At 43.2% G+C, this 25,671-nt stretch overlaps 1 protein-coding gene across 5 annotated transcripts in view; it reads right to left on the bottom strand.

Annotated features, from left to right (window-relative positions):
- LOC126336711 (lactosylceramide 4-alpha-galactosyltransferase-like) overlaps positions 1-25,671 on the bottom strand; it is a 518,899-nt gene that overhangs the window by 174,035 nt on the left and 319,193 nt on the right. Inside the window, exon 1 of one of the 5 annotated variants that reach the window (XM_050000682.1) lies at positions 9,029-9,067. The exons of the other annotated variants lie outside the window; for them this stretch is intronic. Coding sequence (XP_049856639.1) covers positions 9,029-9,051 — 23 coding nt within the window. The 5' untranslated portion in view covers positions 9,052-9,067. Of the gene's footprint in view, positions 1-9,028; positions 9,068-25,671 lie in introns of those variants that run through there. 5 annotated transcript variants of the gene reach the window in all.

Below are 25,671 nucleotides of genomic sequence, written 5' to 3'. Positions count from 1 at the left end.
GAAACAGGCAGAATACGGCGCTGCGGTCGGCATCGCCTATATACAACGAGTATCTGGTGCAGTAGTTAGATCAGTTACTGCTGCTACAATGGAAGTTTATCAAGATTTACGTGAGCCTGAACGTAGTGTTATGGTCAGCTCACGATCGATGGGACACAGCATCTCCGAAATAACGACGAAGTGAGGATTTTCCATTTCACGAGTGTACCGTAAATATCAGGAATCCGGTAAAACATCGAATCTCCTACATCGCTTCAACTGGAAACAGATCCTGCAAAAACGGTACCAACGATGACTGAAGAGAATCATTCAGCATGACAGAAGTGCAACCCTTCCGCAGATTGATGCAGATTTCAATGCTGGAGCATCAACAAGTGTCAGCGTGTGAACCATTCAATGAAATATCATCGATATGCGCTTTCGGAACCGAAGGCCAACTCGTGTATCCTTGATGACTGCACGACACAAAACTTTACGCCTCGCCTGGACCCATCAACGCCGACATTGTACTGTTAATGACGGAAAACATGTTGCCTGATCGGACGAGTCTCGTTTCAAATTGTATCGAGCGGATGGACGTGTACGGGTATGGAGACAACCTCATGAATCCATGGATCATGCATGTCAGCAGGGGACTGTTCAAGCTGGTGAAAGCTCTGTAATGGTGTGGAACGTGTGCGGTTGGAGTGATATGGAGCCCCTGGTACGTCTAGATACGACTCTGAGAGGTGACACATACGTAAGCATCCTGTCTGATCACCTGCATCCATTCATGTCCATTGTGTATTCCGACCGACTTTGGCATTTCCAGCAGGACACTGCAAAACCCCACACGTCCAGAATTGCTACAGAGTGGTTCCAGGAAGACACTTCTGAGTATAGACACTTCCGCTGGCTACCAAACTCCCCAGACATAAACAATATCGTGCTTATCTTCAAAATGAGATACATTACATTTTTCAGATCAAATTTTCAGAACAGACAAATCTCAGAGGATCAGCTAGAATACTCGAAAGCCATTAAAACACGTTAATACACAGACATATGAAAATATGTTAAAACTTTACAGAATACCATCTTCAGAGATACTACAGCTACAAATGAAATTACAGTCAAATTCAAGGAGTAGTGTTTTCGATATGTATTCAATGTTTGCTCTCACTGAAAAGTGAAATAATGTTCTGCGAGACTTGGATACGTCATGAACTCAACTGCTGCACAAATATTTTACTCGCAACTTCGTACTTGCTGCAAAACAAAAGCAAATGAGCTTTGACCGATTCATGTTACAGCTATAATGTAGCGCTGCACTGACGTTTATTCTATACAGGTGAGACAAAAACTATCCATGTCCTACTGTCATCCTGAAAGTCGTTTCATGGTTAGTTTTCGCAATCTGTGGTCTCTAAACCGAGTATTGGTCAGAACGGTAGGTTGTACCTCCGTGTAGTGCCTTCCCCGAAAAAAATTAGACGTGATCTATTGTTCTTGCAACTCGTTCTCGATTCTCGAACCCAGACAGGTATAAAATTACTTATATAGTGAGTTAACATGAAGGCATAATCCTCTGTTGCCAAATGATCAGCCTTCTTATCATTGAAAAACAATCCAGCTGGAGGAACAGCCGCAACTGAGCATTATAGCAGAGGTTGAAAGGTTGTAAGGTTCTTCTTGTTTTCGAACGCTTAAACCACGACCTGTTTCGGCCGTGGTTTTAGCACTGGAAAATTTAAAGAAGCTTACAACTGAAGCGGCATTTTCAACCTCTGCTTCTTATCGTTGGTTATAGCACTGTCGTTTTTACCCGAGACAGCTACAATTGTCTGATTGCACTGCTACACTCTATTAGCTCCTATACTACATGAATAATGTTGTTCTCTGTCCAAGAGCGGCCATTTGATAGTTTGTAGGGGGAGCCAAACCGGAGTGTATGAACTATTTTTAATATTTTTTGAAGACGAAAGGCGCTTGTAAGTAGACATAATAAAGTTCCAGTTCCTACCCTGTTAAAAATCTGCGTAATACCGATCTTTAAATTAGTTTTTTGAAAGAAAAACGCCTAAATAGACCACTAAATTTTTTTCCTTTGCAAGAGAGCTTCGGGGAGGGGGTGCGGTCACCTTTGCCCCTGTCTCTTCGCCCTTGTCTCTGTCCCGGGCCAGTTCCTAGCTCCCAGACCTTTCACTACAAATATCGAGTCAGTTTTATTGCTACGATTTTCTTAATTTATTACTAGGATTCTTATATTATCGCAATGCTTCTGGTTGTAAATATAGAAGTTGTCGAGGAATCTCCAACAGTTTTCTTCTTGAAAAAAGTTACACCACAAGGCATGTCCTACATGACTTTCACCTTTTATTTTCGATCCGTCCGTGCAAAGTGGAAAACAGTCTGGCGACCTAATTTGCAGTGTTAACGAAAGATTGGATGTAACAGACCCTAAACTATTGTAATGTGTAAGAAGCGGAGGAACTTTTCAAGTCCTTGACATGGGAAAATGAAGAAGGGATAGGTGTTAATGGAACTTACCTGAACCTCTTTTGCTTTGCGGATGCTATGGCACAGATGGCTTCTAGCCCAGATAAACCTCAACAGCGAATGGAAAGATTCGCGGGAACAAGTTTGCAAGTAGGCTTGGCATGCAGTTACAATAATAATGATATAATGTGTAACCATCCCACTGAAAAAGTATTACAAATTAACAATGTAATTATAGAATAGGTTCATTAATTTTTGTATTTAACAGAATAGAGATAGCTATTGCATGCACAGAAAAAGAAACAGAAGTAAAAAATACATAGGGTGTTAGGGGTATAAGTGCTGATATTGTGATCATTGGTACCTTAATGCCTGTATGTATCCCCATCAGTGTGATAACTGTTTTTCTCTGCATTTCTTCCCATAAACACGTCACACAATGTATGCCTGATGTTATCTGCACAGACGTAACTGCACCAATTAGTTGACTACAACTGTCAGTTTAGACTAATCATTTTGTGTCCATACATCCACACTTCAACACCCAATCTGCTTCCCAAGGGAAAATAAGCTCCAATGGCTCCGCTCTAGAAACACATACTAGGATGTACTACCCAATCTAAAAACATACTACTCCTAATAACTATAATTATTGGTCTGAAAATGAAGTAAATACTGATGTAATGAAGTTCCCACACTGTCCTCGCTCTCCAATAAAAATCTCTCCACTTATAAGCCGAACATCCTGTATGAGTGATGTCTGTTCTTTCAAACGTGTGCAAAGGAACAGACGCCATTTTTGACTCAGTGCCCATATATGCACACGAAGAAAGAGAAAGACCTCAGCCGCAATCAGACAGTGAAATAAATCCAATGGCGACAGGTGAAAATTTGTGCCGAACCGGGATTTCAACCTTGATTTCCCGCTTTACGCTGTCGTTTTAACTGTTCGGCTACCAAATGGTTCTGAGCACTATGGGACTTAACATCTATGGTCATCAGTCCCCTAGAACTTAGAACTACTTAAACCTAACTAACCTAAGAACATCACACACATCCATGCCCGAGGCAGGATTCGAACCTGCGACCGTAGCGGTCACGCGGTTCCAGACTAAAGCGTCTAGAACCGCTCGGCCACACCGGCCGGCGGACGGCTAACAACGTACACTTTCCGTCCAACCCAAATTTTCAATTTGCTGCAAGCTGCATATGTAGCGTACACTGCCCATTATCCTAATTGCTTGCAGCTTGATCTGGTTCCCGCAAGAGATCGTATGTGGTGTGCATCCGCAATGACGGTATCATTGTTGACTGTTAATGATGACACCTTAGGTGCGGACGCACACCACATCCTATCTGAAACTTCCTGGCAGATTAAAACTATGTGCCAGACCGAGACTCGAACTCGGGACTTTGCCTTTCGCGGGCAAGTGCTCTACCAACTGAGTTACCCAAGCACGATTCACGACCCGTCCTCACAGCTTTAATTCTGCCAGTACTTCGTCTCCTACCTTCCAAACTTCACAGAAGCTCTTCTGCAAAATATGCAGAACTAGCACTCCTGGAATAAAAGATATTGCGGAAACGTGGCTTAGCCACAGGCCGAGCGATGTTTTCAGAGTGAGATTTTCACTCTGCAGCGGAGTGTGCGCCGATATAAAACTTCCTGACAGATTAAAACTGTGTGGAAGGTAGGAGACGAGGTACTGGCAGAATTAAAGCTGTGAGGACGGGTCGTAAGTCGCGCTTGGGTAGCTCAGTTGGTAAAGCACTTGCCCGCGAAAGGCAAAGGTCCCGAGTTCGAGTCTCGGTCTGGCACACAGTTTTAATCTTCCAGGAATTTTCATATCGGCGCACACTCCGCTGCAGAGTGAAAATCTCATTCTGGACACTTCCTATCTGTTGCAGGAACCAGATCAAGCTGCAAGCAATTATGATAACCGACAGCGGAGGCTACATATGTACTGTGCGAGAAGTTGGGAATTTGGATCGTATGAAAAGCGAACTCTGAAGGGCACGACGGTTAAGCCAACCGCTCAAGTAAAGCAGAAAATTTGGGTTCGAGTCTCGGACAGGCACAGATTAACGAATCATAATGTACCATTATACGTCACTTTATATCTTTATATCATCTACACCCTAAAAAGTTTTTGTGGAAAATAAGTTTGTTGTGGATACGACGGGACATTTATAACTAGTGTGTGTTATGAGTTCAGACTAATGGGAGCGAGATTTTTAACGAAAAATACTCAGAAACTGAGGGTTGTTAGGAGAATAATGGAGAAGTATATATTGGGAGTTAGATGAAGATATAGGAAAAATAAACACATGGATTAGGGACATACTGGAGTGGAAAAATAATTAGAATTGCAATGAAAATGAAACGGTTGCGGCGGACCATATAGCCAGGCGAGTGAATGATGAAACCAAAGAATTTCTTTGCTAGGTTCCAAGAGAGAAGGGAAGACCGACACGATGACGTAATTGAAGGCGAGTAGACAATGTCAAGAACCACGTAGGATCATCAAGCAGCTTATCTCTGAGGACTGCCATCTCATTTAGCCAAAAATGTGTTTTAAATGGTTGATGATTATGTTGATGACGATGATAACAGTGAGATCTACGAACTCTTCTGGCTAACTGTTGCAACTTCTTGAGTGAAGGAACAATGAGACGTGACATTGGCCACCGATCTGAATTTCTGTCAATTGTCTTTTGATTTCAGATGCGAGTTCAAATTAAAAACTTCTTACTTGCTGAGTACCGAGTGGAATGGTACAGAAGGCACGTTACTCGTGCTTAAGGGAAAGCAATGTTCAAATGTAAGTTACACAATACAGTTTTTTTTCTTTTTTTTAATCCAATCCAGTAAGTAGACTGTAGATGATAGCGTCCTCTATTTCTAGAAAATTTATCAAACGTTACACAGTTGAAGTCAGGGTGGAGCGGATATGTACGACAAGCAACAGTTTATGAATTGTTCTCTAAAAGAGTGAGATCCTATAGTTTTAATTAAATGACTGTTCTCATTCCTTGTAACGAAAATTAAAAACTGAGATCATAATGCGCTAGGATGTGAGCGCTGCCTGGTGGTGACAGGTGGGTGGGGCAGATATTCTGTGTGACGTCACATGACGAATCGCTCACTGGACATTACTTCCGCTCTGGCTTCCACGAAAGAAACGTGAGCTTCTGTTGTCTGAGGGCAACTGCGCGCTTTATCCTGTCACAGCTCTCCGCCTTGTATCCAAAGCATGAACAGTCGGTAAAATAGATCCTGTAGAGACCGCTCAATATTCTTGGAGAAATGTAAGCACGTGAGGGCCATAAACTTCACGTATTCATTGTGCAGGTACAATACTGTTGGACATAAACATATTCCAGAACGTCAGTTTTATACTGAAACACATGCAGTCACCAAGCGATGTAATGTTCACACCCCATAATATTTGACAAACTGTTCAAGATGTCTAACAAAGTTAAAATTATAAGAACTGAAGAGGCAGAGTTATTTTCTTAATAAACTGAAAGCGATTAGTTATTGGAACTTAACTATGAACTTAGTGGAATGATAGCGGATTTCATCTAATCAAGACTTTCGCGATCGGTTATCTCAATTATTGGTGAATATTTCGGTCTTAATGGTCGTGGTACATGGAACTTTTCGCTCTCAGCGTTTGCCCTGAGCTTCGTTGCATATCTTCAGAGGTTCTCCTAGTTCCGTTGAGTCTTATGGATTGACGGGTCGGGTGTAGGAGAGCGACACAAATACGCCAACTTTTTCACGATGTTTATGTCGCTCTAAGCTTCATTTGAAATCTTCAGTAGTTTTCTCAATCAGCTTCACTGTTTTCTTTGAATGTTTCTGAACTGTACGAGGAGACATGTAATGTCATTAGTCATAAGCTCTAAGCTTCATTGAAATCTTCAGTAGTTTTCTCAATCAGCTTCACTGTTTTCGCCGGCCGCTGTGGCCGAAAGGTTCCGGAACCGCGCTGCTGCAACGGTCGCAGGTTCGAATCCTGCCTCGGGCATGGATGTGTGTGATGTCCTTAGGTTGGTTAGGAGGAGGAGGAGACTAGTGTTTAACGACCCGTCGACAACGAGGTCATTAGAGACGGAGCGCAAGCTCGGATGAGGGAAGGATGGGGAAGGAAATCGGCCGTGCCCTTTCAAAGGAACCATCCCGGCATTTGCCTGAAGCGATTTAGAGAAATCACGGAAAACCTAAATCAGGATGGCCGGAGACGGGATTGAACCGTCGTCCTCCCGAATGCGAGTCCAGTGTGCTAACCACTGCGCCACTTCGCTCGGTAGGTTGGTTAGGTTTAAGTAGTTCTAAGTCTAGGCGACTGATGACCTCAGATGTTAAGTCCCATAGTGATTGGTGCCATTTAATTTTCACTGTTTTCTTTCAATCTTTCTGAACAGTACGTGGAGTTATGTAATGTCATTAACTGTGCATTACGATCACATGACAGGCATCCGTTCCTTTATCTTTCGCTTATAGTATGGATACATTATCTACGAGGGTCTTGAACAATGCGGGCAGGGAAGTGACTATCAGCGCCTCTAGATTTTTCATGTCAGATCCCTTCAAGAAATTTACGTTAAAATCTCTACAAATTAATAATCCCTTCTTTGCTTTGTATCTGACACAGCAAAATAAACCATCAAAATATTTCATGAAAATCCTCCAATTATTCAGTGGACACCTGTGTAATGTAACAACAACAACTTTTACATTTCCCAGTATTAACTCACAAGCGTACGTATCCTGAGATATACAGAATTTACTTCTTTCTTCATTTTTGTATTGTTTTTCAATGAATGTGGTTCAAAAAAATAGTTCAAATTGCTCTGAGCACTATGAGACTTAACATCTGTGGTACTCAATCCCCTAGAACTTAGAACTACTTAAACCTAACTGACCTAAGGACATCACACACATCCATGCCCGAGGCAGGATTCGAACCTGCGACCGTAGCGGTCACGCAGATCCAGACTGTAGCGCCTAGAACCGCATGGCCACACCGGCCGGCAATGAATGTGACAACTCCCCTTGATCCATAGTGGGTCTACATGAATTAACAACTAATTTATAACCACTCGCAATAAGAATTTCTATCCCTATGGTTATACGGTGTTCAGAAAGACATATTACTTCAGTTTCTTTCCAACCGCTAAGATCTTGGAAAAAAAGAAGAAGAAAAAAAGATAGACTGGCACATCATTTACTTAAATTTTTTCCCCGAGATATTCTGATGAAGTAAGTTGCTTTCATCTTTCCCTTCAGTATTTTCTAATTCACAAGCACTTTTACTCTCTGTGCGTTCTCCTTTGGAGAGAATACAGTTAGACGCCCTGTCATGTGTGCGCTCTGCATGTTATCGACACCTCCTAGTACAATAACTGAATCCTGCTTTGGAAGAGCGGATCAGTGTGGAAATCACTGTTTTCGTGCAAAATGGGCAACACCTCATGTCGCTCCTCCAGTGATAGTTGTGATTAGTGGAATCTTCCACGAATGTGTAATCTCCGGAGGTTTTCCAGATCCACGGCCTGCGAGGTCACCTTATCTAAACCCGTGTGACTCTTTTAGTTCTAAGGATATCTAAAATAATGCGTTTACCAGGGACACGTTCGGTCTATACCTGAAGGTCAGTGTAGAGGAATACATTGCTCAGTTTCCACCGGATCTGCTGCCAGCAACTGTTGATCACGTTTTAATGATGCTGCATCTCATCGACGTCTCCGGTGCTCATACTGAAAAAATTGTGTAAGCGGCGGTTAATAATAAAATCAACTTTATTTTTTTCTCACTTGTTGAACCTTCCATGCCAACCTCTGGATCGTAATCTGTTACGTACGGACATATTTCTATACGTCTTTCTTGCCTTCACACAACCAGATTCGCACCTGGTGGCCAAAACTGGAACAATTTTTTTTTTCATTAATCGGTTCCGCATCAAAGCATTAGCGTATCTACCAAGTTTCGCTGACATATGTGGTAATTACAGCCCACTCTAGACCTCTGTGAGTAACTGCACTTTAATATTAAACACCCAGTACCAGTTATGAGAACAGAGGTCATCGTGTGGTAATATACAACGGTGATCCGCGTCCAGTGTTGTCAGGCGCTCCACGTGCTGCTACACATTGCTCCTTGTTACACGAAGCACAAAACTATTCTCTTACAAACAAATATTCACATGTGATTTTTGCTACATTGTTATTCATTCGCGTATCCAACCATGTAGCGCACCTCATGCTAACTTCCAGTTTCATATGTTTTGCTTGCCGCTGCCATGTCGTGCGATTTTAACAGGCAGCAGTGTAGCAGTTACCAAACCACGTGGGACAATACAATCAGTTAGCCCCACAGTCGCTGCTGAATACACAACAGTTTAAACAAAAAATGACTAATGCACAAGAATTTTGCAGAAAAGCTTCTAACTAATGTCTTATGATGCTGGTAAATGCATGCATATACACATACTCGCACAGACACATAGATATAGCCTATAAATACACACAAATGCATACGTACGAAATAAGAACCATGCAGAGCATACAACGCTTCCCATATGCGACCTCGCAGCACCTCGTGAAGGGAGCGCCCTATTTGTGGCGCTGTGCAGAAAGTTGCCAAAGACGTCCGCCGACGCATTTAGCTGACCGCTTCAAGACCGCGCTATTTCTGTCTCTGGCGCCACAGTACCCGACGCCCATATAGCGGCGCCGAAAGCATGGCACAGCTTGAATTGAGGTGCACTCGTTCACTCCCCTAAGGGCAACTGCCAACTAACTGCAGACTTCACCCACTATAAGTATAAGACACATTTATTATTTGGTAGTGACAACGGTGGCAATGTTCTGTAACATCGGGTTGGTGCATAAATTCGTAGCACTTTTGTTTGGCATGATGGTTTTCCAGTTCATATGGGTTTGTTTATCTAGTGTCTAACAATACCACCATTTGCAAAGTAGGTTAGGAATCTGATTAATAATGTTGCTCACGCAGCATATGTTCGCTTTATTGGGCAACAGCAAAATTATTGACTGTGGATGGTATCGTCAGAATGGAAATAATGAAGTCACTGTAAAAAAGTCATTAATTTTGGCACTTATTTTGAATGGATTCCCACGTAGATTTCGTCGAAGTTGTTATGGCTCATCTTGTTGATTCTAGGGTGATTCTACTTTGACTGCTAGAAGGTCCAGATTTGTATTTTAGCAGTATCTGAAGACCTAACAAATGCGTTTTTCACGAAATTCTTAATGATCAAACAATCCCAGATCAGAACAATGGTATGGTAGAAATAATTTTTGACTTGGTGTTCACGATCCACATTTTTATTAAACTTCTTGTAAGGTCATATATACTTCTTCTTAATTATCACATCTACAAGAAAACAGTTTTGTATCAATCTTCATATATTTAATTTCCACTTTAACCAAACACAAGACTTGACTGTTCTTTTACAAAGCAAAATAACAACTTAGCTTCCGCAAAGTGAAACAAAGACTGCTCTGTGCGCATTTGCGTCAAAACAGTTACAAGTAAGTCAAAGATTATGACAGTCTCACAGAAATGAATACACACAAGAACCGTATCACTGTAATATATCGATACATCGGAGTACCTATACATTAATAAAACCAAATGTGGATATTGTCACAAAAATATGTCTGTTACTTCGCAGAAAAGTAGTACGATATTACTGGCATGGAGAGCTGGGGTTGGAGTGCCGTAATGGTCATGTAAATGAAGAACCATTACATGTGATATTTTTTATTCGTAGTTCACAGTTGCTATTTGAGTTTACAAATTCTCATTTTGTCATTTGTAGATAGCGAGTGGAGCTGTGGAAGCTACAAAATGGAGTGACAAGTGGAGGAATCGGAACATTTCCGACATGTTCTTCTGTCGGAGTTCAGTACACGGGTGAAAGCAGCAGAGACAACCAGAAACTAAAAATGGTTCAGATCGCTCAGAGTAGTATGGGACTTGACTTCTGAGGTCATCAGTTCCCTAGAACTTAGAACTATTTAAACTTAACTAACCTAAGGACATCACATACATCAATGCCCGAGGCAGGATTCGAACCTGCGACCGTAGCGGTCGCGCGGTTCCAGACTGTAGCGGCTAGAACCGCTCGGCAACCAGAACATTTGCGCCCTCTGTTGACATAATGGTACTGGACAGAGCGCGGCAAGAAAATGGCTTCCTCGTTTTTAGGAGGACTTTTTTTGACAGTAGTGACACTCCACGTTCAGGAAGACCTTCAGGGTTTGATGAATATCGTTAAAACGTATTAATCCACATGATACACGTCAGTGCACTCGAGAATTGGAGAACGAGATTTGCTGTGATCATTCATCAGCGGAAGATTCAGAAATCGGGTGTATGGGCACCGCATATTTTAAGCCAAAATTACAAGAATCAACGGGTCGCCATATGTCCATCTCTGCAAGCTCGCCGTCAGTTGGCTCGTGAACAACACAGAGCATACCTATCCTGTGTCGTTAATGGTGACGAGAAAAGGTGTCTGTAAGCTAACGTATGGAAAAGAAAAGCCTAAACAAAGCAGCAACTCCCGTACAAACACCCACAAAAGCTAATATTTTACATCTGGTGGACCTGCTGATATTTATTGTCAACAACTGAAACGTATTGCAGATGACATCCAAGAACAGCGACCCGGAAGATTGCGTGAAGTGACGTTATTCCACGATAACGACCGCTCGCATTCTGCTAGTCTGCCAATAAACACTTTACAGGAGTTGGGTTGCGAAGTCATTCCGCATCAGAATGGTTTCAGATAACATCGTTCTTGTGCTCTTTATTCGCACGTAGTAATGGCTACTATCTCAAGTTGATTCCGTATTTCTAATTTTCCGGAAAGCTTTTGACACCGTTCCTCACAAGCGACTTCTAATCAAGCTGCGGGCCTATGGGATATCGTCTCAGTTGTACGACTGGAATCGTGATTTCCTATCAGGAAGGTCGCAGTTCGTAGTGTAGACGGCAAATCATCGAGTAAAACTGAAGTGATATCAGGTGTTCCCCAGGGAAGCGTCCTGGGACCTCTGCTGTTCCTGATCTACATAAATGACCTGGATGACAATCTGAGCAGCTCTCTTAGGTTGTTCGCAGATGATGCTGTAATTTATCGTCTAGTAAGGTTATCCGAAGACCAGTATCAGTTGCAAAGCGATTTAGAAAAGATAGCTGTATTGTGTGGCAGGTGGCAGTTGACGCTAAATAACGAAAAGTGTGAGGTGATCCACATGAGTTCCAACAGAAATCCGTTGGAATTTAATTACACGATAAATAGTACAATTCTCAAGGCTGTCAATTCAACTAAGTACGTGGGTGTTAAAATTACGAACAACTTCAGTTGGAAAGACCACATAGATAATATTGTGAGGAAGGCGAGCCAAAGGTTGCGTTTCATTGGCAGGACACTTAGAAGATGCAATAAGTCCACTAAAGAGAGAGCTTACACTACACTCGTTCGTCCTCTGTTAGAATATTGCAGCGCGGTGTGGGATCCTTACCAGGTGGGATTGACGGAGGACATCGAAAGGGTGCAAAAAGGACAGCTCGTTTTGTGTTATCACGTAATAGGGGAGAGAGTGTGGCAGATGTGATACACGAGTTGAGATGGAAGTCATTAAAGCAAAGACGTTTTTCGTCGCGGCGAGATCTATTTACGAAATTTCAGTGACCAACTTTCTCTTCCGAATACGAAAATATTTTTTTCAGCTCAACCTACATAGGTAGGAATGATCATCAAAATAAAATAAGAGAAATCAGAGCTGGAACAGAAAGGTTTAGGTGTTCGTTTTTCACGCGCGCTGTTCGGGAGTGAAATGGTAGAGAGATAGTATGATTGTGGTTCGATGAACCCTCTGCTAAGCACTTAAATGTGAATTGCAGAGTAATGATTTAGATGTAGATCAATCTTATTCACCTAATCTTGCGCCTTCAGATTTTCACATTTTCCAACCTCTACCTAACAACCTGCAAGGAATTTCCTTTCCAGATGAAAATGTACTCCGAACATGGCTCGACAAGTTACTCGCCTCAAAAGCAGGTGATTTCTGCAGTCGCTGAATCGAAAAGTTACCCCAGCGTTGGCAGACTGTTGTAAACACTACAGGACAATATATTATTGTTGAAATGTACGGATGTAGAGGCTTATATCACTAGAGGTAAGATAGATACTGCCTACAGGAAAATTAAAGAGACCTTTGGAGAAAGGAGAACCACTTGCATGAATATCAAGAGCTTTGATGGAAACCCAGTTCTAAGCAAAGAAGGCAAAGCAGGAGTGGAAGGACTATATAGAGGGTCTATACAAGGGCGATGTACTTGAGGACAATATTATGGAAATGGACTAGGATGTAGATGAAGATGAAATGGGAGATACGATACTGCGTGAAGAGTTTGACAGAGTACTGAAAGACCTGAGTCTAAACAAGGCCCCCGGTGTAGACAACATTCCATTAGAACTACTGACAGCCTTGGGAGAACCAGTCCTGGCAAAACTCTATTATCTGGTGAGTAAGATGTACGAGACAGGCGAAATACCCTCAGACTTCAAGAAGAATATAATACACTCCTGGAAATGGAAAAAAGAACACATTGACACCGGTGTGTCAGACCCACCGTACTTGCTCCGGACACTGCGAGAGGGCTGTACAAGCAATGATCACACTCACGGCACAGCGGACACACCAGGAACCGCGGTGTTGGCCGTCGAATGGCGCTAGCTGCGCAGCATTTGTGCACCGCCTCCGTCAGTTTCAGCCAGTTTGCCGTGGCATGCGGAGCTCCATCGCAGTCTTTAACACTGGTAGCATGCCGCGACAGCGTGGACGTGAACCGTATGTGCAGTTGATGGACTTTGAGCGAGGGCGTATAGTGGGCATGCGGGAGGCCGGGTGGACGTACCGCCGAATTGCTCAACACGTGGGGCGTGAGGTCTCCACAGTACATCGATGTTGTCGCCAGTGGTCGGCGGAAGGTGCACGTGCCCGTCGACCAGGGACCGGACCGCAGCGACGCACGGATGCACGCCAAGACCGTAGGATCCTACGCAGTGCCGTAGGGGACCGCACCGCCACTTCCCAGCAAATTAGGGACACTGTTGCTCTTGGGGTATCGGCGAGGACCATTCGCAGCCGTCTCCATGAAGCTTGGCTACGGTCCCGCACACCGCTAGGCCGTCTTCCGCTCACGCCCCAACATCGTGCAGCCCGCCTCCAGTGGTGTCGCGACAGGCGTGAATGGAGGGACGAATGGAGACGTGTCGTCTTCAGCGATGAGAGTCGCTTCTGCCTTGGTGCCAATGATGGTTGTATGCGTGTTTGGCGCCGTGCAGGTGAGCGCCACAAACAGGACTGCATACGACCGAGGCACACAGGGCCAACACCCGGCATCATGGTGTGGGGAGCGATCTCCTACACTGGCCGTACACCTCTGGTGATCGTCGAGGGGACACTGAATAGTGCACGGTACATCCAAACCGTCGTCGAACCCATCGTTCTACCATTCCTAGACCGGCAAGGGAACTTGCTGTTCCAACAGGACAATGCACGTCCGCATGTATCCCGTGCCACCCAACGTGCTCTAGAAGGTGTAAGTCAACTACCCTGGCCAGCAAGATCTCCGGATCTGTCCCCCATTGAGCATGTTTGGCACTGGATGAAGCGTCGTCTCACGCGGTCTGCACGTCCAGCACGAACGCTGGTCCAACTGAGGCGCCAGGTGGAAATGGCATGGCAAGCCGTTCCACAGGACTACATCCAGCATCTCTACGATCGTCTCTATGGGAGGATAGCAGCGTGCATTGCTGCGAAAGGTGGATATACACTGTACTAGTGCCGACATTGTACATGCTCTGTTGCCTGTGTCTATGTGCCTGTGGTTCTGTCAGTGTGATCATGTGATGTATCTGACCCCAGGAATGTGTCAATAAAGTTTCCCCTTCCTGGGACAATGAATTCACGGTGTTCTTATTTCAATTTCCAGGAGTGCAATTCCAATCGCAAAAGAAGCAGGTGTTGACAGATGTGAAAATTACCGAACTATCAGTTTAATAAGTCGCAGCTGCAAAATACTAACGCGAATTCTTTACAGACGAATGGAAAAACTGATAGAAGCCGACCTCGGGGAAGATCAGTTTGGATTCCGTAGAAATGTCAGAACACGTGAGGCAATACTGACCCAACGACTTATCTTAGAAGAAAGATTAAGGAAAGGCAAACCTACGTTTCTAGCATTTGTAGACTTAGGGAAAGCTTTTGACAATGTTGATTGGATTACTCTCTTTCAAATTCTGAAGGTGACAGGGGTAAAATACAGGGAGCGAAAGGCTATTTACAATTTGTACAGGAACCAGATGGCAGTTATAAGAGTCGAAGGGTATGAAAGGGAAGCAGTGGTTGGGAAGGGAGTGAGACAGGGTTGTAACCTATCCCCGATGTTATTCAATCTGTATATTGAGCAAGCATTGAAGGAAACAAAAGAAAAATTCGGAATAGGTATTAAAATCCATGGAGAAGGAATAAAAACTTTGAGGTTCGCCGATGACACTGTAATTCTGTCAGAGACCGGAAAGGATTTGGAAGAGCAGTTGAACGGAATGGACAGTGTCTTGAAAGGAGGGTATAAAATGAACATCAACAAAAGCAAAACGAGGATAATGCAGTGTAGTCGAATTAAGTCGGGTAATGCTGGGGCAATTAGATTAGGAAATGAGACACTTAAAGCAGTACAGGAGTTTTGCTATTTGGGGAGCAAAATAACGGATGATGGTCGAAGTAGAGAGGATATAAAACGTAGACTGGTAATGGCAAGGAAATTGTTTCTGAAGAAGAAAAATTTGTTTACATCGGGTATAGATTTAAGTGTCAGGAAGTCGTTTCTGAAAGTATTTGTATGGGGTGTAGTTTTGTATGGAAGTGAAACATCGACGATAAATAGTTTAGACAAGAAGAGAATAGAAGCTTTCGAAATGTGGTGCTACAGAAGAATGCTGAAGATTAGATGGGTAGATCACATAACTAATGAGGAGGTATTGAATAGAACTGGGGAGAAGTGGAGCTTGTGGCACAACTTGACTAGGACAAGGGATCGGTTGGTAAGACATGTTCTGAGACATCGAGGGATCACCAATTTAGTATTGGAGGGCAGCGTTGAAGGTAAAAATCGAAGAGGGAGACCAAGAGTTGAATACACTAAGCAGATTCAGAAGGATGTAGGCTGCAGTAGGTACTGGGAGATGAAGAAGCTTGCACAGGATAGAGTAGCATGGAGAGCTGCATCAAACCAGTCTCAGGACTGAAGACCACAACAACAACAACAACAACAAAGTCTTGTTTATATATATCTGTTGCATTTATTACACTTACGCTACGAACTTATGCACTAATCTAATACACTCTAAGTCCTAGCATAATTACATTCTTTGATTAGAAAGAAGCTTGCTTCAGATGATCAAGAAGCATTCCCGAAACACTACTCGTGTACAACGGAGCTCTTACTTCTCACATATGGTATTTTGGAGTGCTGTCGACAAGGAATCTCAGGTTGACGAAATAGTTTTAGATTTCAAAAAAATGGTTCAAATGGTCCTGAGTACTATGGGATCTAACCTCCAAGGTCATCAGTCCCCTAGAACTTAGAACTACTTAAACCTAACTAACCTAAGGACATCACACATATCCATGCCCGAGGCAGGATTCGAACCTGCGACCGTAGCGGTCGCGCGGGTCCAGACTGTATCTTTTAGATTTCCACAAGGCTTTTGTGTACCTACATCTACATGAATACTCTGTAAATCAAACTGAAGTGTCTAACAGACCTGTTATTCCAATCTCGAACAGCACGCGGAAAAAATGAATACCGATATTTTTCCGTGTCAACTCTGATTTCTCTCATTTTATTATGATGGTCGTTTCTCCCTCTGTAGTTCGCTGTCAATAAAATATTTTCGCATTCGGAGGAAAAGTTGGCGATTGAAATTTTGTGAGAAAATTCTGCATCAAACAAAAACGCCTTTGTTTTAATGATGTCCACCCCAACTAGCGTATCATGTCAGTGACACTCTCTCCACTATTACGCAATAATACAATATGTGTTGCTCTTCTTTGAACTTTCTCGATGTACTCCGTCAGTCCTATCTGGTAAGGATCGCAGACCGCGCAGCTGTACTCCAAAAGAGGACGGACAAGAGTACTGTAGACAGTCTTCTTAGTAGGTCTGTTACATTTTCTAAGTGGCCTGTCAATAAATCACAATCTTTTGTTTGCCTTCCCAACAACATTTTAAATGTATTCCTTCTAATTTAAGTTGTTCGTAATTGTAATTCCTAGGTATTTAGTTGAATTTACGTCCTTTAGATTTGACTGATTTATCGTGTAACCGAAGTGTAACGGATTCCTTGTAGCACTTCTGTAGATGACTTCACACTTTTTGTTATTTAGGATCAATTGACAATTTTCGCACCGTACAGATATCTTTTCTAAATCGTTTTCTAATTTGTTTTAATCTTCTGATGACTGTTCTAGACGATAAACGGCAGCATCTTCTGCAAAGAACCTAAGACGGTTGCTCAGATTGCCTCCTAAATCGTTTACAGAGATGAGGAACAGCAGAGAGCCTAAAACACTATCGTGAGGTGCGCCAAAAATCACTTCCATTTTACTCGATGGCTTTCCGTCACTTACTACGAACTGTTAACTCACTGACAGGAAATCACGAATCGAGTCACATGACTGTGACGATATTCCATAAGCACGCAATTTCACTACAAGCCTCTTGTATGGTACAGTGTCAAAAACCTTCTGGAAATCTAGAAATATGTAATAGCGTGTCAATAGCGCTCAACACTTCGTGTGAGTAATGAGCTAGTTGTGTTTCACGAGAATGATGGTATCTAAATCCGTATTGGCTGTGTGTCAATAGACGTTTGTCATCGAGGTAATTTGTGACGTTCGAACACAGAATATGTTCGCAAATCCTACTACATATCGACGTTAATAACGTGGATGTGAAATTTAGTTGATTGCTTCTACTACCTTTCTTGAATACTGGTATGACCTGTGCAACTTCCCAGTCTTTGGGTACGGATCTCACGTCGAGCGATCGGTTGTGTAAGAATTAAGTATGCAGCCACTGCATGAGCATACTCTGAAAAGAACCTTAGTTGCTTCACTACTCCAAGGGTATCAATTTCTAAGTTACACATATTGGCAGCCGTTCTTAACTCGAATTCTGAATTATTTACTTCATCTTCTTTGGTGAAAGAATTTCTGAAGGCTGCGCTTAGTAAATCTGCTTTGGCAGCACTGTCATCAGTACTTCCGTTGCTATCACGCAGAGAAGGTGTTGATTGAGTCTTTCCGCAAGCACATTTTACATACGACGAGACCTAAGGAGTCGACTATAATCGTGATTTCCTGTCAGAAAAGTCACAATTCGTAGTAATTTATGACAAATCATCTACTAAAACAGAAGCGATATCTGGGGTTTCCCAAGGAAATGATGTAGGCCCTCTTCTGTCCTTAACTTATATAAATGAGAGAAGTCCTGTTATATTGTTATGCAGAGAATTCTGTCGTTTTCTGTCTAGTTTAGTCATCAGTAGAATTGCAAAGCGATTCAGACGTGATGTCTACATGTTGCATGACTCTCAACAATAAAATACGTGAAGCCCTCCACATGAGTTCTAAAACAAATACGTTAAATTTCGGTTACATATAAATAACACAAATTGAAAGGTCGTACATCTGAATGCCTAGGGATTAGAGTTACAAATAACTTAAACTGGAACTATCGCAGAGAAAATGTTACGCGAAGGTGAACCAAAGGCTACATTTTACTGGCAGAACGGAAGGTGCAACGAATGTACTAAAGAGACTGCCACACTACACTTACCCGTCCTCTTCTGGAGTATTGCTGTGCAATGTGGATAGGATTGACGGAGGACGTCGAAAAAGTTCAAAGAAGGGCAGTAAGTTTTGTGTTAAACGTAGTTGTGGAATAGAATGCCGCAGATATCATAAATGAGTTGGGATGGCAACCATTGAAACAAAGGCGTTTTTCATGGCGGCGATATATTTCTCAGGAAATTTCGGCTGCCAACTCTCTTCTTTGAGCGTCAAAATATTTTGTTGACTCCAACATACACATGGGGGAACGACCATCATAATAAACACAGAGCTTTAGATTTAGGTGTTCCTTTTTCCCAAGTGCTACTCGAGTTTGGAACGATCAAGAAATTGTCTGAAAATATCTCTGCTAACCGTCCGCCAAACAAATAAGTTTAAACTGAAAACTAATGAAATAGATGTAACATGGTGCAACATGGGGTGAGGAAAATAAAAGTGGCTCGGAGAAAAAGAGTTCAAAGGTACAAAGAAACACAGCGGAGGAAAGGAAATATAGAACGAACCTGACTCTATAGAAGACGTTGAAAGTGAACACCATTCATCTCTTGGCACTTTTGGACCCACGTCAGCAAGCTGCTGGAGCCGGATCGGAGCTGGACTGTTGGAATTAATGCAATCTCATCCGACATGTTCTGCTGCAGTTCTTGGAGACCATAAGGGTTGTTGCGATACACTTTAGACTTGAGGGCTCCCCGCACAAACCAGTCGCACACTGACAGATCAGTCACCTGGGTGGCCAGTGAAAGCTGCGACAAGACCAACCTCTTGTAACAACTCTGTCAGGCGTCAAGACTGTGTAAATGTGCCCCAAGTTTCGGCCAGCTTTATGGGCAGTTGCACCATCCTGTTGGAAGTAATTGTAATTCTCTTCCTACTCTGTTGATGCTGCCACAAATACATATCCAATCGAATCCACTTGTACGGGTCACTTTTACTTGCACGACTCTGCATATGTAGAAGGAAACCATAGAAGCACCGTGGCTGAGAAACTACCGGAGTGCACAACCTGATCAAAGATATCCGCTGATCAAAGATATCCGGGCGGCCTTATGTAATACGTAATTGACTACTAGATGATACGAGAGGCGGACGGACCAGTATAAAAGGAGGCAGGGCGTATTGTGTTGTCAGTACAGAGGCAGTAACAGCAGAATGAGGCGGTCAGGACAGCTCAGTGACTTCAAACGTGGATCAGTCATTGCCTGTCACCAGTGTAACAGATCCATCAGGGACATTTCAACCGTTCTCAAGCTACCCACGTCGCCTGTTGGCGATGCAGTTGTGAAGTGGAAACACGAAGGAAGAACCAATAGTCCAGATAGCATTGTAACTGTGCGCAGGGAATTACGAGGGTCGGTCAAAAAGTAATGCCTCCCTTTTTTTCTACTTAAAAAAATTAAGTTAAGTGAAAAATTTGAATTTGGCGCCATTCCTCAAACCTTCTTCTGCAATCCACTGCAGTAGTAACTTTCTGTGTCAACAGGTGGCAGCACAGCAGAAGTCTGTAAGATGGCCGACATCGATGTTCGTTTGAGACAGCGTTGTGTGATTGAATTCTTGAATGCAGAAGGTGAAACGCCCATACGCATTCATGAAAGACTGAAGAAGGTGTATGGCGTTGTGACAGTGGATGTCAGCACTGTGGATGTGACTGCAGATGAAGTGTGTCGCATTATTTCTCTTAGTAAAGGCAGTGTGATCACGATTGGGGTACTCAAAAGTTTGTGCACGGTGGGTTCCAAGAATGTTAACCGATCAGAATAAAGAGGCAAGGAAAACAATAGCCTCCCAACACTTGCAGCGCTTCCGTTTGGAGGGAGATGAGTTTCTGAAAAAAATTGTGACCGGGGACGAAACATGGGTGCATTTTTTTGAACCCGAATCAAAGAGGCAGTCAATGGAGTGGCGTCACACAAGCTCGCCGAGGAAGAAAAAATTCAAAACTGTGCGATCGGCAGGGAAAGTTATGGCAACAGTTTTCTGGGATACAGAGGGTGTGATTCTGGTTGATTTTTTGGAGCAGGGATGCACAATAAATTCTGTTCAATACGTCACAACCCTCAAAAAACTTAAAGCACGTCTTCAGCGAGTTCGCCCAACAAAATCAATGGCAGATTTTCTTCTTTTGCATGACAATGCAAGACCACACACCAGTCGTCACACCTCTGACGAGATTGTCAAAATTGGATGGGAAGTTTTGCCTCATCCCCCATACAGCCCTGACCTGGCACCATCAGACTTCCATCTGTTCGGGCCACTAAAAGAAGCTCATCGTGGGATTCATTTTGAAGATGAGGAGGCCGTCAAAACATCCGTGCGTCCATGGCTTAGGAAGCAGAGCTGTGATTTTTACCGTGTTGGGATACATGCCCTTGTTCAAAGATGGACCAAAACTGTAGAGATGGGCGGAGATTACATTGAAAAATGACAAAATGATCCTCAATGTTGTGGTTTTCAACCTATGTAATTGCATTTAAATTTCCTGACAATTAAACGTAGAAAAAAAATAGGAGGCATTACTTTTTGACTGACCCTCGTAAAATGGATGGGGTACAATGATCGAGCAGCTCCTCATAAGCAGACATTTGTGTAGTCAAGTCCGCAGCTCGTCGTCGTGCTGTAGCGTTCTCGCTTCCCGCGCCCGGGTTCCCGAATTCGATTCCCGGCGGGGTCAGGGATTTTCTCTGCCTCGTGATGACTGTGTGTTGTGTGATGTCCTTAGGTTAGTTAGGTTTAAGTAGTTCTAAGTTCTAGGGGACTGACGACCATAGATATTAAGTCGCATAGTGCTCACAGCCATTTGAACCATTTTTTGTGTAGTCAAAGATAAGCGGCGCTTGAGATGGTGTAAAGAGCGACACCCACGGATAGTGTGACTGTAAATGAGTGAATTGGAATGATGAATAACTCTGTGGCAATCCGATAGAAGTGTTTTGGTTTGGTGAATAGCTGGAGAATGTTACTTGCCATCATACCAGCAGAGAAGTATGGAGGAATTGGCGTGAGGGCATTTCCCTGTAGTTAGTGTGTGGTCCCCTTACTGCACTTAATAAAACGCTACTGTGGAAGGATATGAAGAAATTTAAAGCACTGTGTACTGCGTGCAATAGGGGAACAGTTCGTTGGCAATTACTATAACAGCATAATGCAACCTTTCATAAAGCAGCATCTGTGAGACAATGTTTTGCGGACAATATCATTCAGGAAATGGACGGAACTGGTCTGCCCAGAGTCTTACCTAACCCGAATGAAACAATTTGGCATGAGTTAGAACGTCGACTTCTATCCACACCACAGCCTTGGAATCACTATTTTCTCTGGTTACAGCTCTTGAGGAAGAACGGTCTGCCGTTCCTTTATAGGGATTTAGAAACCTCATCGAAAGTGCCCCCAGCAGAGTTCAAGGAGTCAAAAAGCGAACGGTGAACACTTCCCACATTCATGTCCACTAATATGTGTCCGGATACTTTTTATCATGTAGTGTAGAAATCCAAGATCTTGGTTTCAATGCGGGACTGATGACCGCAGAAGTTAAGTCCCATGGTGCTCAGAGCCATTTTTTGGTTTCAATCGTTAGTTTATACTGGAATTTTTTATCGCTTTCACATGTGGCAACGATTTGTTCGTGTAAAAAATCTCAGGTTGCATCGTGCTTCGGATCACACGTTAAACTATAGATCCACCTGCAACAGGTTAATTAAGTTAAGAACTTGGTTTTAATGTTTTTGATTAGTCTCCCCCCCCCCCCCCCCCCAACCCTCTCCATACACTTGAATACAACGCAACACAGAATATCCGTAAAGCATGTGAATCTATCAGGAAAGTCCTTTTCTGTGATGTTATTCAACTCGGGCGTCACCTGGCTTGAATGCCATTGTACGTCATCAAAGCGAATTTGTGCGCTTTGTCATTTTGGGGAAGGATCGTACTGGTAACAAAGAGTCTAGTCACCCATGACGATTTTTCTTTACAAAAGAATTGTCCGCGTTTTGGATTTTAACAAAGTGGCGGCACGGCTCCACGTGCTGTTGTTTTTGTTCGGGAGTCAAGGGAGGGGGGCAAACTATGCATAGACTTTTCTTCAAATCCCTCTGGAGAATACATTCAACATTTGATTTAGAAATTTTGCTCCACTGCGATCTGCAACACAATAACGTTGACACACTACGGCCACACGTCCACTATTTGACACTGTCTACTTCCAATTGATTGATCGAATGCACGTATATTACTTGCAGTTGTCAGTTTAAGTTGCCACCGTACATACTGCTTGCTCTTAAGTCGTTTATACGCCAAGAATAAAATCGGTCTTGGAACTTTTTAGAGGCACGGTGTTCTTCATTCAGTATGATCATGTCGCGCTCAATCCAGCTTTCAATTTGATGGCAACTTTGCTTAGACATATGTAAACAGTTAACATTCCATCTTCTTTGACTTACAGAACATGGTCATCACTGGACCACGCTGTCGACAGACAACTAAATTCAATCAGAAGGATTATAAGCGGAATCAGTAAAGCGAATGGATCAACGAATTTCTGATTGTGAAAGCCCAATGCGCTGTACACTTACACTGGACAGCTAACGTTTTATACTAACGAAGTTATCAGGTGTGCTCGGGATGTCACATTAGGACCGCTAATGTTGTGAAATCCATAAATGATTTATTAGATTCTTCGCTGACAACCACGCATGAGCAGCGTATATTAGAAGGAGGGAGGTCCGACATTCGATCAGTTCCAGTCATTCCATCAGGAAGGAGGTACACGACTCGGGTTGCCTGTAGTTCGATCATGTCAAGACGGTCAATACCGCGGTTCGATCGCTTCCACATTGTTACTTTGTGCCAGGAAGGGCTCTCAACAAGCGAAGTGTCCAGGCGTCTCGGAGTGAACCAAATCGATATTGTTCGGACACGGAGGAGATACATAGAGACAGGAACTGTCGATGACATGCTTCACTCAGGCCGCCCAAGGGCTTCTACTGCAGTGGATGACCGCTACCTTCGGATTATGGCTCGGCGGAAGCCTTATAGCAACGCCATCACGTTGAATAACGTTCTTCATGCAGTCACAGGACGTCGTGTTAAGACTCAAATTGTGCGCAATAGGCTGAATAATGCGCAACTTCACTTCCGACGTCCATGGCGAGGGCCATCTTTGCAACCACGACACCATGCAGCGCGGTACAGATGGACCCAACAACACGGCGAATGGACCACTCAGGATTAGCTTCACGTTCTCTTCACCGATGAGTGTCGCATATGCATTCAACCAAACAATCGTCGGAGACATGTTCGGAGGCAAACCGGTCAGGATGATAGCCTTAGACACACTGTCCGGCGAGTGCAGAAAGGTGGAGATTCTCTGCTGTTCTGGGGTGGCATTATGTGGGGCCGGCGTACGCCGCTGGTGGTCATGGAAGGCGCCGTAACGGCTGTACGATACGTGAATGCCAGCCGCCGACCGATCGTGCAACCGCATTGGCACCATATTGGCGTGGCATTCGTTTTCATGGACGACAATTCGCGCACCTCTCGTACACATCGTGTGAATTACATCGACATCTCTCGACTAGAGTGGTCAGCATGTTCTCCAGACATGAACCCTATCGAAAATGCCTGGGATAGATGGAAAAGGGCTGTTTATGGACGACGTGACCCACCAACCACTCTGAGGGATCCACGCAGAAATGCTGTTGAGAAGTGAGATAATTCGGACAAACATTGCCTTGATGAAGTTGTCGATAGTATGCCACGACGAATACAGGCATGCATCAATGCAAGAGGTCGTGCTGCTGGTTATTAGAGGTACGGGTGTGTACAGCAATCTGGACCACCACCTCTGAAACCCTTGCAGATGGTGGTGCAACATGCCATGTGTGGTTTTCATGAGCAATAAAAAGGGAGGAAATGATGTTTATGTTGATCTCTATTCCAATTTTCTGTACATGTTCCGGAACTCTCGGAACCGAGGTGATGCAACACTTTTTTTTATTTGCGTACATGTGACATCAGGCCTTAGAGTACTATTTAGTGTTTTGTCCTCTTTCTTGAATATTTGAAGAAAGGTAATTTGTTTCTCTGGAAACTATTAGGAAAACGTAGAGAACCAGTCTTCCAGATAGGCTGTAACACTTCTGCCTCCATCGTCCACTTCGCATATGGATCATAAGAACAGTGCAGTAGATAAGGTCGAAAGCGGGGGAACACTGAAATGTTTCATACAGAGAGGGAGTGCCTAACAGTGGCAGTAAGTAACCTACACCATGCTCTGTAATGAGGATCGCTCGAAGGGAGATGAGATATGAACGGCAATGAAACGTCTTCGTACACTAATAACAAGCCTTTCAGATACCTATTGACAACTGAATAAATTAATTAAGATTGACAGAACAATGCAATTTCAAAATGTACGGGTAATCAGTACATGTAGCCACGTCATTGCACTGTGAGGAATAAGGGGCCCGTATACTTCCCAAAGGTTGTCAAGATGTGTCTTTCACATATTATATTTACACTTACCACACACAGCGCTGTGTTCAGTATCATGAAGTATGTTGAACGCAACCAGAGATAAAAAATTTTTTTTATTAGAAATATTTAGTGGGGATGAAAGATATCAGCAGTTATTAAAGAAAAGACACTGAAAGCAGATGGAGGTAAATAGCAGAGCACCTTAATCTTGTGACTGTGGTAATATCAGTTTATAATAGTTTTGAGGTAATCATCATTTGTATGTTGAACCGTGAATTTAAAGAGAAAGATGAGGAAGCTTACGTTAACAAAGAGAGTAAGAACAAAGTTTACTGATCTAAAGAACATTAATTAATTAACGGAACTGAGATCAGATTCCTAACCCAGTATGTAAAATTCAACGGGAGTTAAATACAAAAGGACGTGGAAAGTTCTCCTATCTGTAAAACGTTCGATGAGCAGTAAACAGAAAATACAAATAAAACGATTTAATTACCGTTCAGAGCCTGTTTGACAACATTTTAGAAGCCGCTGGTTGCTAGAAAAAGTTTCTTGGATAGATCTTTGTAAATTAGGCTTTCTGCTTCTATTATTGTAAATAATTCGCCTTTACAGAACTGGGACAATGTTGAATGAGCTTGCTCCATGAGTAGCGAATAAGATCTTTGACTCTGTTTTAGCTGTGGTTGACGTGACAGTCAGTTTGGCAGCGCCGGACCATTATTGTTTGAGGCTTTGTAGCAAGCTGTTGCG

This window comes from Schistocerca gregaria, chromosome 2 (genome assembly GCF_023897955.1).
Source record: "Schistocerca gregaria isolate iqSchGreg1 chromosome 2, iqSchGreg1.2, whole genome shotgun sequence".
In the NCBI taxonomy this organism is placed as follows: Eukaryota; Metazoa; Arthropoda; class Insecta; order Orthoptera; family Acrididae; genus Schistocerca; species Schistocerca gregaria.
Note: the sequence above shows the minus strand (reverse complement) of the source record. Positions and strands in the feature narration are given on the sequence as shown.